Raw genomic sequence first — 18,247 nt, 5'->3', positions numbered from 1 at the left:
CCATCGAATCCATAGAATTATTTTTATTCATCTCCAAAGATGTAACTTATTTAATACAACTTCATTAAAATTAAAAGTATTTTGGTATTTTTTATTGTTTTATTATCTCAGTACAATGCTATTCTCACATCAAATAAATAAATTACTTTCCTACTATCTGTACACAAACAACATTAATATTCTATTTTGATAAAATATTTACTAATTAATTAATGTAAAAATTATAATTACCTTTAAATGAAGTGAAACTCTTTGTAAATTATAATTATAATTTAGTATTAATCAACTTATAATTATATGAAAATTAATCTAACATGTAATAATAAGAAATTCATATTTTTGAAAGCATATTAAATGAAACCATATGCTTTTTAAATATGATTTCAAAAATAATTTAAAGTAAATTATAATATAATTAATAATTATACCATTATTTATAACCTATTCATCTTATTGAAACAAAAATAATTAATTAAAAAACATTAAAACTCTGTATATAAAATTAATGACAAATATAATAATATGACTAGTTTATGACTACTAATTAAGTAATTAAAATATTATGCCACTTCTATCAACTGTACACCCCGAGGCGTAGGGTGCCGGGGCGGCAAAATCTTGCGAATAAGGGCTTTTTCCTGTTAATAAATTCATATTTTCCATACAAAGGCGTTATAGGGATTTTCGTTTATATTGTTTACTTCATCAAGAATTTTCAGCTGTCGTTTAATAAAAATAAAATTGAAATGTCATTTGCAAACAATACAATCTCGCGATTATCCCCTACATGGTAAGGCAAATCTTTAATATATAAATTAAAAACAGGAATGGGCCTACTGTCGAACCCTGTGGAACGCCCAATATTCCCCTAACTATTAGCTGATCTGTGGTATAAGAGGACAGCACTTTGGCCTCGGGTGACTAAACACACGTTACGCCAGTACAATAGTATTATTGTTAAATGCCTAACACAATTTTTACTATTATACATCATAATGCAAATTTAAATGTCTTGTATACTTCAGAAAAGCATTCGCCAATTTTTTGTGGATTTTTCGTGAATAAAATATATTTCTTCTTTTACCATTTTTTTATTGTGTATTTTTGAATATAATGTTCTTAAAAATATCAATAAAACATTATAAAAATGAGTATCATTCCGCTTTTCAAACCTTTCTCATCTGAATTACTCTTTCTTTTTTTGAGGTTTATTTTGTAAAAATACTTTTACACGCTGCCTTTATGGAAATGTCAACCGCGATCAGAACCTTACGATAATGACTAAAATGATTCTGGTTCTAAAAATCTGTGTATGGCACGGAAACTTTACCAACGCCATCTAGTGCGATCGGTCGGTAGTAATCTTGCATTTCTCCCCATCCTCGTGGTGCTACATTGAAGTTTGGACCGCTAACCAGAGGCAGTCTTGGGCTCTTGGGCGAAGCGTACACATCATTTAGTTTCGTAGGAGCTAGAGGTACGGGTATTTCGACGTCCTGTAAAGTTATTGTGGGAGGAGAGATCGGGAATGGCTCCATTTTGGGTATGTTTGAAGTGTGCTTCAGGGCTGATTTTGGATATGTTTTCTGGTTTCGCAGGCTTGATGGTGGGCGGTATGGGGTGTCGTGATTCGCTACAGGTGTCGGCGTGGAACATGTGTTGGATGTGTTGCGACCTGGAATAGAAAACAGAGTTTTGTTTATATATTGAGAATTTCGTTCAAAAATAGTTCTGTAAACAATATATTTTGAATAAAATATTTTTGATTTGAGAAAGATTCGGAGGTTATATAAATTACCGTGGAAATTGAAATATAGATTTTATGATGAGCTAGGTAGTTAAATTCTCAGAAACATTCATTGGGTTTTTAAATAAGTTTCGCTTCCTATTCTATTACTGCTTTTTATTACATTTCCCATAAAAACGAGGCCATAGTCTACCTCTCTCAAAACGAATTAGATTACGCGCTGACTTACATATTATTATGAGCCGATTTAATTGTGACGACACATCTGTGACGTCCTTGGGTGGCCGTAACCACTTACCATCAAGTGGATTGCAAGTCCATCTGTTTCTGCAATGTTATAAAAATCTTACCTCGTCCTTCATGCACCCATTTCACGGACCTCTTCTTCCTGTTCACGTACATGCTCTGTCCCTTGCTCATGTGGTTGCTGGAGTCACTCAGCGACTTGGAGATAGCTCGTGCGAGGTCCATCTGCTCCTTCACTGTTGGGTGGACTCCGGGCACGTAGAACGCCGAGGATGCGAACGTCTTTTCTGGAAAGCCATAATGAAGAAATTTAGTTAAGTCTATATTTTAAAGTATTTGTTGTATTAGAAAAATGAGTGAGCAGATCTCCTGAAAGGCCACATTACTTTAAGTTGTGAAATCTCTTCATAAGAATGTGTCATGCTCTATGAGAATGATAGTCTTCGAAAGATCATTATCCCAATGTGACAATAAATAAAGAGTTGTTGCTTTGGTATGATTAGTTTTCAGGTTGATAATTAATGTTGATAATAACTAAAATCATAATCTTAAATCTTAGACTAGGTTCGTTAAACTTTTTCATTTTAAAAATAATACTTGCTTTAGTCTCATTTATTTTTTATTTCTATAGTATCTTACCAAATTTTTTGTCCTTCTTGATGATGTGTTCCTCAGCATCGGGCGCCGGTGTGAAGATCTTGTTCAGGTCCACTTCTTTGTCACCAACAAATATTGGCTTGTTCTCCATATCCTCCTGGAATTTCATTAGTTCATTTTTAATGTAAATGCTTAAGTGTTCTGACAATTGTTGAAACTGTAAGTATTCTTTTATTTAAAACGCTGCTTTACTTCACAATGATTCTAATTTATGACTGAACGACTTCCAAGAGTATTAATAAGGCTAACTAAAGTATGTGGTACTATATTCTAAAATACAAAAAGAACTTAAATAAGTTAATCTTAAGTTAATCTGTTTTCAATTACTATTTGTGTTTTTAAGCTTTTTGGGTAAATCTTGTCCAAACAAGTATGAAATAATAACGATCGGTACAATAAAATAAAAACAATGATTGTCTATATCATTGGTATAATATATTAATATCATTAGTAGGAGCAAAAACATGCGATTATATTCAAAGTTATAATAAATTAATGTTAGTAGGTACATACTGGTGTGATGGTTATCACGCATTGCGGAAAGCACTTATTTTTAGTCAGTGAAATATAAGTTAGTCATATTGTAATTATAAAATACTTTTCATAAAATAAATAACATAACATATATGATAATTGACTTTTAATCTGGGTGTAATTCAGTTTTAATGTAATAATAATTGTCAAGTTCATAAAAACGTAAAAGTAAATACAGAAATTTGTTTTATTTACAGGGTCTTTTGTGGTACATAAAAATATAGTTATGATCCGAATGGAAATTATTGTTTGGAAAATAAGTATTGATCATTTCAGACCGCATATTTTTAATTGGGGTGAAAACTTACCAACAATATCAATAATAACCAGTTTTCTAATAATAAACCCAATAAAAACCCTAAAAAATTGCCCTAATTATATAACATGTACCACATTATTCATAATACCTAAATTTCAAGTAGTTTGACCAAAAAAGGTTATCCAATCGGATCATAGCTTTAAAAAATCCAAATCCAATGATATTTACAAGTTCCAAAACAATTTTGGATAATTTTGATAATCTTACAGCTTCAGCGGGGGGCAGGGCTAGCACCTTGGGCAACTCTGCATCATTCTGTGTGACATCGATACCTTATATTAATTCTTATTATTTCCAAGATAACTAATAATTTCTACTAAATAATGACATTTTAGTTACAGTTTGATTTTATCTTGTTGTCTAACAAACACTTTAAATTAATAACAATGAACGCATTTATCGAATAATTAATTAAATTTAATTAAAGTTTGATTATGAATTGATTAAAAGTACATAAATATTTAATAATGCAACATGTGAATTAAATACCATATGACGATGGAAACGCTTTAATTAATAATGTTTAACATTTAACCAATTATAAACGTTGATATAATTATAATTACAAAATATTCGACGACAAAAAATATAATTAATAACGGTGAATATATGTAAAATGGTTTGCCACATTCCAAATGAAATATGGAATTAAACTGAAATGAAATAAATAAATAAAATTATTATAATTATTTACAAGTCAGATGGCAACAATTACTTTTTAACATTTTCGTGATAAATTAATTGCAAAATTATGACAATCGAGTTTTAGAAAAAATGGCGATATGTTTACAAGTAAAAACAAAAATTTCACAATCTTTTTTCAGTCTTACAGGGAATAGATCGGCAAGGGACAGGGTTGACTCCTTCGGCAATTCCACGTCATTCTGTATAATGGCGATACATAAAATAAATATTAATTTTTGGTCAGCCTTGTGATCATGTTTAGCTTATGAAAAAATATTAAAAATGTTGTTTTATTTTTTATCATTTTAAAAAATGTTATTTTCAGAGAACAGAGAAAACAGGTTAAATAAATTATTGAAAAATTGCTAGCTTCAAATCCCAGGCACGCATTTTAAAGTTATGTGCATAATAGAAATGAATTACTTCTTGCTTAAACCGTGAGCAAAACTATGTTCGAAAGTTCCTAAAAAGTTCAATGGTGTGTGAAATGCACCTATACTTGCTGAATGCGGTGGACTCTAATAATGGCTTAACGAAGAATTAACTTATTTCTAAAATACCCGGGCAACAAAATAAGAGAATATTCTAGAAGAGTATATACACATATACGTTATAACGATAAGCTTTCGTTTTAAACAAGAAGGTACAATGTATAACAAAGGAACATTTGCGTTGGCAATTGTATTGTAAACTAAGAATGTAGGCGGCCTGAAGCGATGATTAAAATCTAACGTATGTTCATGAAATAGTGGCCAATATTCTAAGAAATACATGGAATTATTGTGCTTAATCTATTCAGTAGCTTAAGTACAATAATCAGCCTTTTAAAACATATATTTAGGTGGAAAATCGATTGGATTTAAGTGCACATTTGACGTTTGTCTACAATTTGACAGCAGTTTTGGCGCGCGGCCAGACGCGTGCTGCCAAAATGGCCGCCATGCCAATTTACGATATACAACAGCTTTTATTTTTTTCAGAATTGAGGCCAAAGCGTCTATGATACTTCGAGCAGGAAAATGATTCTTAATTTTATAATAACCTTTGATGTCCATTATTTATGTCATAATAAATTACTTTATCTTTAAACACGTGTTCAAAAATTAAAGTAATAAAACATACTTACGAATGCATTATTATTCAATAATGTTGTAAAACCATGAATCGATTTGTTTCTATGCCTATCGACTAAATTGGAGCGTCTCGTGCAACTAATAAGTTTAATTGTGGTACTTTCCAACCCAAAATGGCAACTAATTACTAATTAGTGTGTGGACAGGTGTTTTGTGACAACAACAGCCTATTTAGTAGAGTTATCTCTGTTTACATTATTTTAAACACAGATTATATAAAAGACAGATTAATTTCATGATTTACATTAGGAAATTGATTCAATTCGTCGTCTTTCACTGTTTCTATAATTAATGCAATGTCTTCTATAGCATTTAGTCACATTCACCGCAAATGCCATGCATTTAGCCTCCTCGGTGGACTTCCAGCGCTACGTAACTCCAGAGTCTCGATCGGAACGCAAACGGAGTCCTCTGAGCGCAGTGCCCCTGTCGGTCGCTACCCTGGAGAACTTTACCCTCATCCCACACTTCATTTTGGTCGCTTACGAGTATGCGACTACCTTTGCTACCCATCCCCTGAATAAAATGTTGTCCTCTGAGTCATTCTATGACATTTACTGAAATAAGATGACTAAGAGCTAGACGAAACGGCAAAGAGCTATCACACTGAAAATATTCTAAACAATCTATTATTTCTTTACCAAAGCTTTCATCATCATCAACCCATTACTGTCCCACTGCTGGTCACGGGTCTCCTCTCAGAATGAGAAGCATTAGGCCATAGTCCACCGCGCTGGCCAAGTGCACATTGTTAAACTTCACATAACTTTGAGACTTTTTTTGTAATTTCTCTGATGTGTGCAGGTTTCGTCACGATGTTTTCCTTCGCCGTTCAAACAACTGATAATTAATTACTAGTATGTACATAACTTAGAAAAATCAGAGCCTTGGCTTTGACGGACCCCTCGATCCCCTCGATCGAGTCCAAGTTTTTTAACCACTAGGCTATCTGCTTGTGCTTGCAAAGCTTTGCCAACTAGCATTTTACTTCCATTCAAGTCCCTATTTAGTTTTTGGCATCACTAAACCTCCTAGAGCTATCTGCATAATTTATCTTACTCTGTATCACAACATTCATAGTACTTATTATGATTGTGACTCATATTTTAGCCAGAAGTGTACATAACATCGTCTTTGTTGAAACACCTGTTCAAGTGTCTCGTAACATCGTTTCATTAATATTTCATTTTGAGTAACGGTTCTTGCCAAGATGCGATGGAATCGACCATGGTGGACAGACAGGCAGTAGACAGCTGAGTTTCTAAAATAACTTAAGCTTAAATAGCCAATTGGCAAATTTATGGCATTTTACTCGTAGATCTTATCCAAGTTTTGCAGTGATGGAATAGTGGTCATAGTGGTATGAATTTTGGTCAAATCCCACACTTTCGATTTTAGGGATTAGTATTATTCTAAATCTAAATTATAACTAAATTTTATCAAATGGCTACAGAAAATATATTCTATTCTAAGATATGTGAAATCTACCAATTCGTATCTATCCCTTCGCACTTCAGATTTTCGTTCTGCTTTGGGAACAAATAGGGCCATAACTCGAAATAAGAGTAATATCTTTATCTCTCTCTATAAATATGGTAGGTATAGTGGTCTCTTGTCCCTGTAGTTCCGGGACTAGAATAGGGCTACGGTATCCCCTGCCTGTCGTAAGAGGCGACTAAAACGGGGCTTCCGGGGTTGCGGGCGGCAGAGAGTGGGAGCTCGAACCGTCCAGTAAGCGACCCCGGGAAGGACGGCGGTATGTGTGGCATACCGTCGTGAACACCAGATGGTTCGGGAGGAGCGAAAACTGCTCTTCCAGGGCAGAGCCCGATCGGGGCATCGCGCTTGGAGGACTCCGGTTGTGTTCCGTTGGAGATCCCGGAGTTCTCCAACAAGCGTTGAGGACGGCACCGGGGGGGTTTTAGTGCGGTAAAAATCCCAGATAACCCAGCATCACTCCCATGTCGTCGGGTACCTTTGGAATGTTTCCCCTTCGTTTGAAAAAAAAGGTATAGTCGTCTCTAGTAGGTACTCTTATTCAAAGAATTTAAGTAGTAAATAATAAAACTTCTGAGAGTATCTAAACTGAGATTGCGGCACGTGGACAATTAACTCCGAATACTATTGCAACTAAAATCAGAGGTTTGGTACAACTTGTAACCCTTCAGGACTAAGTGAGTACATGTGTTACCAAGTGTTATTATTTTCTAAACTCTACAATGTAGAGTGAAAACCTCAATGTCGAGTACAATCTTCATTTTGTAGAATGAGTACATACTTATAAATTATTTTGAAATGGAGCCAAAATACTAGGCATGGCTGACGGTGTATAATAAAATGCCACTCAGAGAGTTACACAAAATATTAATTACTTCCGAACAACATATTTTTTGTTTTTGAAATATTGGCTGCATTTGCATTTTAATAATATAAGAATATATTTTTGTAGGTGGTAGAACACTCTGTAGTTCGACTCCGGCGGCACCACCGCCCCTATTTCTGCCTACTAACAGTAGTATAAAGCGCCGCTGTGTTCTGTTTTGAAGGCTGTGATGAGAGAGACATACTTTTCCCAGGCATTCCAGTTTAGTCCTCTGGGGATCCCCAGCTCCTTCTCCTGCCACTCGGCACATCCGTAGCCAATCTCAGATAGGAATCTAAGCTTATCTAAAGGGGACTAGCTAAGGGGTTGATTAAAAATGTCCATAGGCGACAGTAGTCACTTTCTATCAGATGGACTGCCTGCTCGTCTGCTGCTTCTATATCTAAGTCTATCAATACGTAATTGGCCTGCATGGTGGACTATGGCCTCATTCTTCTCATTCTAAGCAACCAAAGCTTAACAATGGGACAGTAAAAGGTTGATGATGATGATTTGAAGGTGGTAGAATCCTTTGTGGTTCGACTCCGGTGGCACCACCGCCACACCTATTTCTACCTAATTACAGCAGTGTTAGGCGCTGCTGTGTTCCGGTTTGAAGGGTGTGGTAAGGGAGACATACTTTTCCGAGGCGTTCCAGCTTAATCCTCAGGGGTAGCGGCGCATCTGTGGCCGACCTCAGGTAGGAATATCTAATCCTATCTGGGGTTGATTGCAGATGTCCATGGGCGGCAATAGCCACTTACCATCAGGTGGACTGCATGCTCGTCTGCTACTCCTATATTATAAAAAAAAAATCCACAACTTGGAAAAATCAGAGTTGGAATTGAATCTCGGACGACTACGAAACCGAATTACAACCCACTAGACCATCACTAGCGCAGATACTGCGTTATGTTTTAGAAGTTAAATATAAATCGACCTAGGCGCAGTCCCAATCGCCGGGCATCGAACCCGAAGCCAACGCTACCTACCTACACACTGTAAACAATGGTAAGATTATGCATATAATTAACGGGTCTTGAATAAGGTTAGTGTTATAATAAATATTCTGTGGCTTAGGTTAGTTAGGATGCAAATTTTGGTTGCATTACTTTGTTGTTTATTCACGGGTTATATCAATATTTATATAATCCTTTTTTATTTTAAAAAATATAGAGTCCTACTTGATTTGCTTCCGATGATCATTTTGTTATACCAATTTCAACCTAATTTCAGCAGCATGAAATACTGTGTTCTCGTTTAAAATGTAAGCAAAGGACGCATAAAGCATTCCTATTTAGTCCTCAGGAATAACAATGCCTATATGACTGTGACTGGCCATCTTTGAACTGTGTGCTCATTGGCTAGTTTAATTTAAAAAATATGGTTTAAATTTTCCTTGTAGTAAGGTAGAGGCATTTTTACGAGGAGTTTTAACTTAGTTCTCAGGGGTAAGAATTCTGTAGCCATCTTCAAGTAGACCTCTTACTTCTGACTACTCTTATCAGGGGTTGATTACATATGTCCATGGGCGGCAATAGCCATATAACCATCAGACGAAGATCAAGCTACTTTCCTACTTGTATATTACAAAAATTCTTCTAAAACACACATAATATAATGTAGAGAGCGATGGTTGAACTTTCTTTGATATTATTAATGGTACTCATAAATTAGGTCACCCGCTAATGGCCAGTCCAGAAAATGTCAGCGGCTCATAACATATAAAGTTCATTTTTATTTTTATATGAATCATGCAAAATGGTGCTTCCGGCATTTTAGTTACCTAATTAATTATTACTTTTTTTATAACATTCCTATGCCTACTCCTACTCCTGTAGCAGAAGAGCATTCAGTCCACCTGATGGTAAGTGGCTACTTCCGCTCATGAACATCTGTGATTAGATATTCCTACCGGAGTTCGGCGACAGATACGCCGCTACCCTTACGGACTAAACTGGAACGCCTCGTAAAAGTACTCGTATGTCTCCCTTACCATACCCTTCAAACCAGAACACAGCAGCGCTTCTTAATAGGCAGAAAGGGTCCTACCACCTTGAAACTTACTTATTTACTTATATATCCATAGATACTACATATAATATCGTAATTATAGCCTAAAATAAATGTATGCCAAATTACTGCTGGTCTAAACTTATATTACTTTCATTTTCTCGAAACCAAAAGTTGTACGTGGTTAAAGTTATGAATTTATGAGCGTTCAGATTCAGATTTTATTACTTGTGTTATAAATTCTGTTACGTCCTGTCGTAATCACTTGATTTTGAGTCAATATCAATCTCAACTCAAGAGAATTTTGTGCATACGTATTGACATAGTGAAAAATCGAAACATTGGGATCGATTTACTTTTTAGTAATTTTAAAGAAGAACCCTCTGTGGTTCGACTCCGGCGGCACCACCGCCACACCTATTTCTACCTAATAACAGCAGTGTTAAGGGCTGCTGTATTCTGGTTTGAAGGATGTGGTAAGGGAGATATACTTTTCAGAGGCTCAGAGGCTCAGAGGCATTCCAGCTTAGTACTCAGGGGTAGCGGCGCATTTTTAGATGACCTCAAGTAGGAAACTAATATTATCTGATTAACATTGCCCATGAGCGGCAGTATACACTTACCATCAGGTCAATGCATGCTCGTCTGCTACTCCTTTATTAACGAGCAAAAAATGCAAATTATAACGAATGTAAAAAATGCAAATATATGAATCTGTGATCACACTGTGATCTCCTCAAGCTAAGTGGGTTAAACCGCCCATCAGTCTTCAAAACTAAGCGTCAGTTGAACCATGTTAAACTGACCGTGTTTTGTAAAGAATATTTTCGGGTTACTTCCTACCGGAAAAATGTGGAGGACCCATTAGCCTATTTCGCTAAAGACAGCCGTCGATGTCTAACGAATTGCAGGGGTCAATAACCTCTCCGTTAATATTTTTAGGAGATGGATTTAGTGGTAAATTATTTAAGATATTGTGTTTTTAGGGTTCCGTACCTCAAAGAAACTTTACCGCAAAGGGTAAGAACGGAACTCTACAACTAAGCCTCCGATGTGTCTGTATAGCTGTCTATATCGAACAACAAACAAAAAATTAAAAAAAAATGAAAATAAGATAGATTACCATAAAAACAGACGGTTGTAGCTTGTGATTAGTTTCGACCATAAGGTTTATTTTTTATAATATAGGAGTAGCAGACGAACATACGTGATTAAAGTGGCTCCTGTCGCACATCTGTAATCAACCCCAGATAAGGTCAGATTCCTAACTGTGGTCCGCCACAGAAACGCTACTACGCCTGATGTATAAGTTGGAACGCTTTAAAAAGGTCTACCTTATCACACTCTTCAAACCAGAACACAGCAGCGCTTAAAACTGTTGTTATTAGGCAGAAATAAATGAAGCGGTGGTGCCGCTGGAGTCGAAGCATAATTGATTCTACCACCTTCAATGTTATAAAAAACCCATGCCCAGGAATGGGACAGTTGGCTGGCAATGGCGTTAAATTCAATTGAAATTAATCAGAACAATATAACGAATTATGTTATTAAGTATATATGTATGAAATTACATACATAAGTGCGCATTTCTATTGTGGGAGGACATTCGATGTAGGCAATAAATATCTTTCGGGTTTGCCAAATAACCGAAGCTGTTGCTTATAAATAAGCAGTTATTTATCATGGTTAATTTATACGTAACACGTGCTATAGTCCGCGCCAAACTGCTAGTCCCCTCTGAAGTTGTTGTAGGTGTAGGCCTTCGATCACTATTTTTCCTATTAGTGATCGAAGATGTAGTCATACAATTTGCTATGGCGACACGATTCGTTGCTATATTCAGAGCGGACTTGCAGTTTTACGCGGACTATACCAAATTAAAATGTTGTGTTGTTCTTTCAGTCATTAATTCAGTCATTAATTAATAGTCATAAAGTGCAGAAAAGTTTGCATCATTCTAAAAAATATGTGGAGGTTTTTTTATGCCGTCATCTCACATCAACAATAACATAGATAAAGCCTCGCAGAGCATTAAAAGCTCAATGTGCAACTTTGAGATACAATTTGTGAATTTTGCGAATATGAACTTTTTATGTGACATTTTGAAATTATTATGTGAAAGTTCACCGTGATAGTCAATTCGATTCAGAAGCAGTTGAAGATCCGAATGCCCTTCAGCATTTCATAATATATGAATTGTCGTCATCAGCTACTATCCCACAGCTAGATACGAGTCTCTTCTAAAAACGATTGGGGTTTGGACCATTGTCCACCGCGTTAATCAAGTGCGAATTGACCAATTTATAGACTTTAGACACCTTTGAAAATAGGTAAATTTTTAAGAACTCGAGCAAGCAAGTTTCCTCTCGAAGTTTTCTTCCATTTTAAGAAAGTAATAATTTGTTTTACATTTGTACAAATAAAATAATAAGTGACTCTTAGTAGTATCAAAAACACTACTTATTACATTTCTACAAATAAAAAATTAAGTGCGTGTTTATATTGACAAAATAACTATAGTACGTGTTACGTTAATAATAAGTAGTAGTGTATATTAGATATAGATATTAGATATACATAGATAGATAGATAGAATATATTAGATAGACTTTTAAACACTGGTCTAACCGCGGCGCTCGTATGCACATAACTTTGAAAAAATCAGAAATGCGTCTGAGATTTGAAACTCGAGCCCAACGATTGAAAGGTTGGGTTTCTCTATCACTGATAAATATATGAATCATGATATGATAGCGATCATAGTATTCGTACAAGATACTGTTCACATCGTAAACACGAAATGGTCAAATGCGTTCAAGGAAGGTCTATTTCGATTCCGCTGGAGCCGCGCCAGGAACGTCAAATGCACTCGCTGTAGGCTGTCGGGCACGTCATAAAACTTTAATGTTAAATTGTTACGGAAAATTACGCTAAAATCTTAATTTTATTACTAGGTTGCTAATCTACGAAATACTATTTTGAACTACGTACATCTTCACTATATTACTATAAGTTTTTGAAAATGTATGAGTAATAAGTAAATAATTTTCTAAACCATTATTTTCTATTATGTAATTGTTATAGTGAGGGTTTTAATTTAAATTAAATTTGAAAAATATTTATTAGAGTGCTGGTTTATCGTTAGTGCTGTATTATACTAACTACTATACGCTTACTTAAATAGGAAGATACTTAAATAGATAGATACACATTACAATAGATACATCTTAAATATAGATACCTAAAAAAGGTGGCCAAAAACGCTTCCTTGCAGCACGCCCGTTAGAAGCCTGGAATAGATCGAAAAGAAAACTTACCCAACTTACAGGGAACAACTTATAACTGAGGTTTGTGAGGAACTCTTTTTTCTGAGGGTCGAACATATCTGAGGGTTTGAAGCCACGTTTGGTGATGAGGGCACTGTTGACGCTGGAGGAGCTCTTGACGTCATCAAAGCTATCTCTGTGGACGATGCGGTCGTTGATCTTGTGGATACTGGACATCTTATTCGAGGAGTACTGACTCTCGCTTATCGTCATCATCGTGATCACTTCACTTCACTGACACTGGTTGACGTCAAAGCGTTGAACTGGAGTGAGTAATGTTTGCGAGTGGATTCGAGTCTGCGTTGAAAAGTCGGTCTTATTGCGCGGGTTTACGATTGGCTAGTCGTGTGGGTTTTGCGCATGACTCTAACGGTCGGTTCACATGGTATTACGGCATTATATTTACAGACATCGACTGTATCATACACGTATGTTAGCAAACAAGATGTAAGCGAAGACAAGGGCAGACAAGGATCTGCATAGATAGCTATTAAATATTGTATAGAAAAATATGACACGGTGTTTGACACGACACATGTCTGACACGTTTGAGGCTGAGGGCTGAACATTGTTATTAGGCAAAAATAGGTGAGGCGGTGATGCCTTCGGAGTCGAACCAAAGAGCGTTCTACCAAAAAAATCTGCACGCGGAGGAGGAAGAAAAACTCTTTGTTAGTTTGAAGTTTAAATATCCTCCTGCCTCCTTCTTCCACTGACTCGTTTTAAAACGAATACGACAGAAAACGTGCAGTACAATCCCATGTGAACCCAGCCTAATATGAAACCTACAAAAAATCGCGCTGTTTCTGTATTCACCGCCGTTATGTGTTACAATAAGGTCGGTTATGCGTCGTGGGACATTGGTACAGAAATAATTTTGTACCAGTTGCCGGGGCCAGTTGTTTACGTTTACGAGGCGTTATGGTAGGGATGGTGATTATTTTCCGAAAAAGATCGATTCTTGAATCGATTCGAATCGAAGTGTAATTAATCGATCTACAAAAAACAGTCAGGACCAAATAATCACCGAAATACTTGTCCAGCAAAAAAAATCTGTAACACATTTATTAATATTGAATCAATATCGAAAAGAACGAATTTTGATTTCCTAGGAGGAAAGATCGATTCACTGAACTATTACTGAAGATCGATAAAAATAATAGTTTTTTTCGGTCCAAAAGTTCGATTCTTCGATTAATCGATCTCAGATCCCCATCCCTACGTTACGGTAATTTCTTGTACCATTTTCTACCCTACATTATTTGACATTGTTTTCCGTTTAAGGCATTTTGAAAAGGTATTCAAATTACCATTGTCTTTACAGTATGTTACTGGAGTAGGTAAACGACATACTTATTATCTCTTCGAAGTTGTGAAACCTTAAAAATAATTAAATATTATTATCGTACGAAACCCTCCAACGTAAATTCTTCCGTTTCAAAAATAGTTATTTTTTTTTCTCTTATAGCGCGTCTAACAGGTATAACTAAAAATGAGCAACGAAGTGTAACTTCTGTGTTAATTTTTGAATTTTTTTAAAAGGATGTAGATCCTTCCCTATACTTTCTGTAAAACAAACATCTTGGCGTGAAAGTCTCAGTGAAATGAGGTTGGCCGTATCCAAAATTAGTCAAGGTATTTAATTGTTTTTGTTTTGGTATCATGCGAGAAGTCCATTTAAAGATTCAATTCAATTTTATTATAAATACGAAAATAAAAATAATAAAATGAGCCGCTTAAAATTGTTGCTCTAACTGAAATGAAATGAAATGAAATATATTTATTTTGTATAGGCCAACGACGGCACTTACAAATTGTCAGTTACAATATTTTTCTTAAACTACTACCGGATCGGAACGCGACCTCTACTGAGAAGATCCGGTAAGAAACTCAGTGGGTTTGTCCTATTTTTTTTAACTAATGTTAAGTAATTAGAGAATTACCAATATTTGATTTGATTTAATAAGTTATTAATTTGTATACTAATGCCATTTCAATTCATTCAGCGTACTTTGTATAATAGCGCAACGAAAAAAATCGAGTTATTCTAGTAAAACAGTTACAACTACCAATAATTGTTTTAATTTAAAATCTATAATATTCAATCAGATTATTTAATAGCGTGACAAAAAATAGGCTGTTTAAATAGCACAATTCATTGAGCATTCCAAATTCAAAATGGTTCAATCTAAATAGAACACATCACGTAACAAATTGGTTCTAATCAATGTCTGGGCATCATTCGTTAAATCATAATCATAATAACAGTATCAAGGTAAAATTCTTTATAATTAACTGAAGCGGCCAGATATCTGTCAGGCCTACTGCTATACTGACGTTTATGTTCCACAGAATAAAAACCACTTTGGCTAACAATGACATAACTCTCACGAGGTCACTTGACAAGCTCATGGCCAGGGTTTGTTTGAGATTTAAAAATGTTCGTCTAAAAATTGTTTGAGCTATTCTTAAGAATATTTTAGTTTTGGACAGTGAAATTAATGTTTTAAATGCGAATGTGAGTTTGTTTGTTTGTTGCTATTCACACCTTAACTACGTAATTGATTGTCACGAATTTTTGTATATGTTTAGAAAAGGACATAGGGTACCTTTTTTCCGAATAAGTACAGTTCCCGAGGGATAGATAAAAACAAACGTATCTTTCATCTTGATGAAATTAAGGACAATGTTATTTAATTATTACATTATCATCTGACTGCGAGCGAAACCGCGGATAAAAGTTAGTTTTTCATATTAATACCCGGAAAACGTTTTTGCCATATAAATAAAAAATAAGTGTGAACAACCCATATCACTTAGGGGTATGAAAAATAGACAGTAGCCGATTCTCAGACCTACGTAATATGTATATAAAATTTGGTGAAAATCGGTAAAGCCGTTTCGGAGGAGCACTAACTAACATTGACTAATGACTAGGAGGTAACTAACATTGTGACACGAGAATTTTATATATAAGATAATGTTTGGTTACATGAAAAACCGTCTACTTTGAAGAAATTGAATGTCATGTTTGAGGTTCAAAACAAAATTATTTAGATTTTTGACCTGTTTGTTTATTTGACTAGTTTAAGGAAAATATTGTGGTTGGAGTTTCATTTTGTGGTTAAAACACTCATTCAAAGGTAGGCGTTTGTTAGTAACCGCAATTACCAATACCAATTCTGTTGTTGTTGTTGAAAGTCTACAACAGAGTTATGTATACGAAATTTAAAATTTAGCGCGTTCAGAAATATTGTAGGTAATTTTCTAACTAATATATTAAGTTTAAATATTGATTATTATAACTAGACAATTATCGGGATTAAAATGACGCGTCCCTAAATGAAGTAAGCCGGTCAAACCTAATGCGTTTAGGGACTATGAAAAATTACATTTTTAAAACTCAAGTATAAGAAGGTATAAAGTCGGTCAAACTGAGGTTAAGGACTTTGTTCTAAATTTTGGCGCCGTCTTCCATAACTACATACTGAAATACAACACAAAAGTAATATGACTTTGTTTTTGAAAGCGTGTAAAGTTTTTATTTTGATCATGCAGGATTTAAATCATGAAGAATTTAAATTTTAAAACACGATTAATTTGTGATAAGTGATAACATTTTGTCATTACGCTTCTTTAGGCGGCCATCAGACAAAAATATTGATGAAGTGGTTATTGTAACGGAAACTGATACGTTATAGCGTAACATTACGATATTTTACGAATTATTATCGATGTATTGATATGATACGATACGAGACGATATTCAAGTTCACGATAAATAAAACGATAGTATTTTATTTATTACGCCAAAGAAGTGTAACTTCTTACGTGCGTATAGTCGCCGCCAAGCTGCTAGTCCGCTCTGAAGTTGTTGCGAGCAGGTGCAGTCATACAATTTGCTATGGCGACGCGATTCATTTCTATATTCAGAGCGGACTAGCAGTTTTACGCGGACTATACACATGTTTTTGAAACATTTGGCTTTTAGCTTTTAACAATATTATTTACACTGACGTATACACGTGGATGAGTAATTATTCAGATAAGCACGTGTCTCATCGTATTCATAAGTTACATGAGTCACTGTGTAGGCGAAAAACTGACAACACTTTATGCTTTTATCATACATCTTGTTATAAATGTATGAGCCTTAAGTCGTTGGAAACACTGTAATCTCTGTACTTTTTGATAACGTAAAAATCGTGAGATACATTTCTAATTAACCCCGAAAACGCAGATTAAAAAAGGTCATTTTATACAAGTGCCGTTATGATTATAATTTCATTATATAAATACATTTATTATTATTTAAAATGTATCGTTTATTTAAAGTAAGTATGTATTGAATTTTTCAACGAAAGGTTGAAATCTGTTATATATTTTTACGGTCAATACTGATAATAATATGACTCTTGGTTTTAATAACACTTTACTACATGTTCATGATAATCAGTGGAAAATGAACCAGTCGGTTTGAGTACGAAAACAATTTAGTATGAAACATATGTCGAACAAATGCCGTTTAAGTACTGTATTATTATGAAAATTGTGTTATAAATTAAATACTCCTTCATAGATTCAGTGAACATTTTAACTTTAAAATCATTCACAGCGGAAAATAGTGACGGTACACTTAATTTTAAATATAAATTAAAATTTAGAAATGAAAAATGCAAAAACAATTGTAAACCAAAAAAAAAAACATAAATAAGCACTGTGACTTTAAATAAAAATAAAAATAAATCCTATGTTCAAAAATCATTCAACCCACACGATGAAAATAAAAAAAAAAACACATGATCGCATTAAAAAAGAAAACCCCGTACGCAATGAACCGAAATTATTCAAAAAAAGAACCCACACGCAAACTGTCACCGATAGAGTGAATCGATAAAGATTGATCACAACACAAACACAGTAGCTGTCTGCTTGTCTGCGTGTACGCGGCGGCGAATGGTCGAACTAACTAAAATAAAGTTCGTTGCATAATGCGGAGTTGGAGGAAAGCTCTGCGGTGTATAGTGGCTGTGGTTACGGCATTTTCTGGGACATGTCTGTTTTTCTTCAGAATTATATTTTTTCATTTACATTTTTTCGTGATAAAGTTGCAAAATACTTATGGCCGCGGCATCTTTGGCCGGATTTGGTAATGGGAAGGCGTCACAGCATAGTAAAATCAGGTGCATGTACATGTCATTGCATATAATTTTGTATCTGCATTAT

The 18,247-nt window shown here is 34.8% G+C and overlaps 1 protein-coding gene across 13 annotated transcripts; it reads right to left on the bottom strand.

Moving 5' to 3' along the window:
- Window positions 1-83: 83 nt before the first annotated feature.
- On the bottom strand, window positions 84-18,009 carry LOC140754783 (uncharacterized). Of its 13 annotated transcripts, none has more exons than XM_073089875.1 (7): window positions 17,886-18,009; window positions 13,013-13,318; window positions 4,334-4,387; window positions 3,711-3,758; window positions 2,633-2,747; window positions 2,098-2,280; window positions 84-1,675 (listed from the first exon to the last, which is right to left on the bottom strand). In XM_073089875.1, exons 2-7 carry the CDS (start codon window positions 13,235-13,237, stop codon window positions 1,299-1,301), a joined length of 1,002 nt encoding a protein of 333 aa, XP_072945976.1. In that variant the 5' UTR covers window positions 13,238-13,318; window positions 17,886-18,009; the 3' UTR covers window positions 84-1,298. The 13 variants fall into 13 exon arrangements, with proteins under 13 accessions (XP_072945976.1, XP_072945982.1, XP_072945980.1 ...); XM_073089881.1 differs by having other exon boundaries at window positions 13,022-13,318; XM_073089879.1 differs by having other exon boundaries at window positions 13,013-13,261; window positions 17,886-18,002.
- Between the last annotated feature and the right edge of the window lie 238 nt (window positions 18,010-18,247).

This window comes from Epargyreus clarus, unplaced genomic scaffold (assembly GCF_041222505.1).
Source record: "Epargyreus clarus isolate Ecla_fem2 unplaced genomic scaffold, WU_Ecla_fem_2.2 ptg000031l, whole genome shotgun sequence".
Classification (NCBI taxonomy): Eukaryota; Metazoa; Arthropoda; class Insecta; order Lepidoptera; family Hesperiidae; genus Epargyreus; species Epargyreus clarus.
Note: the sequence above shows the minus strand (reverse complement) of the source record. Positions and strands in the feature narration are given on the sequence as shown.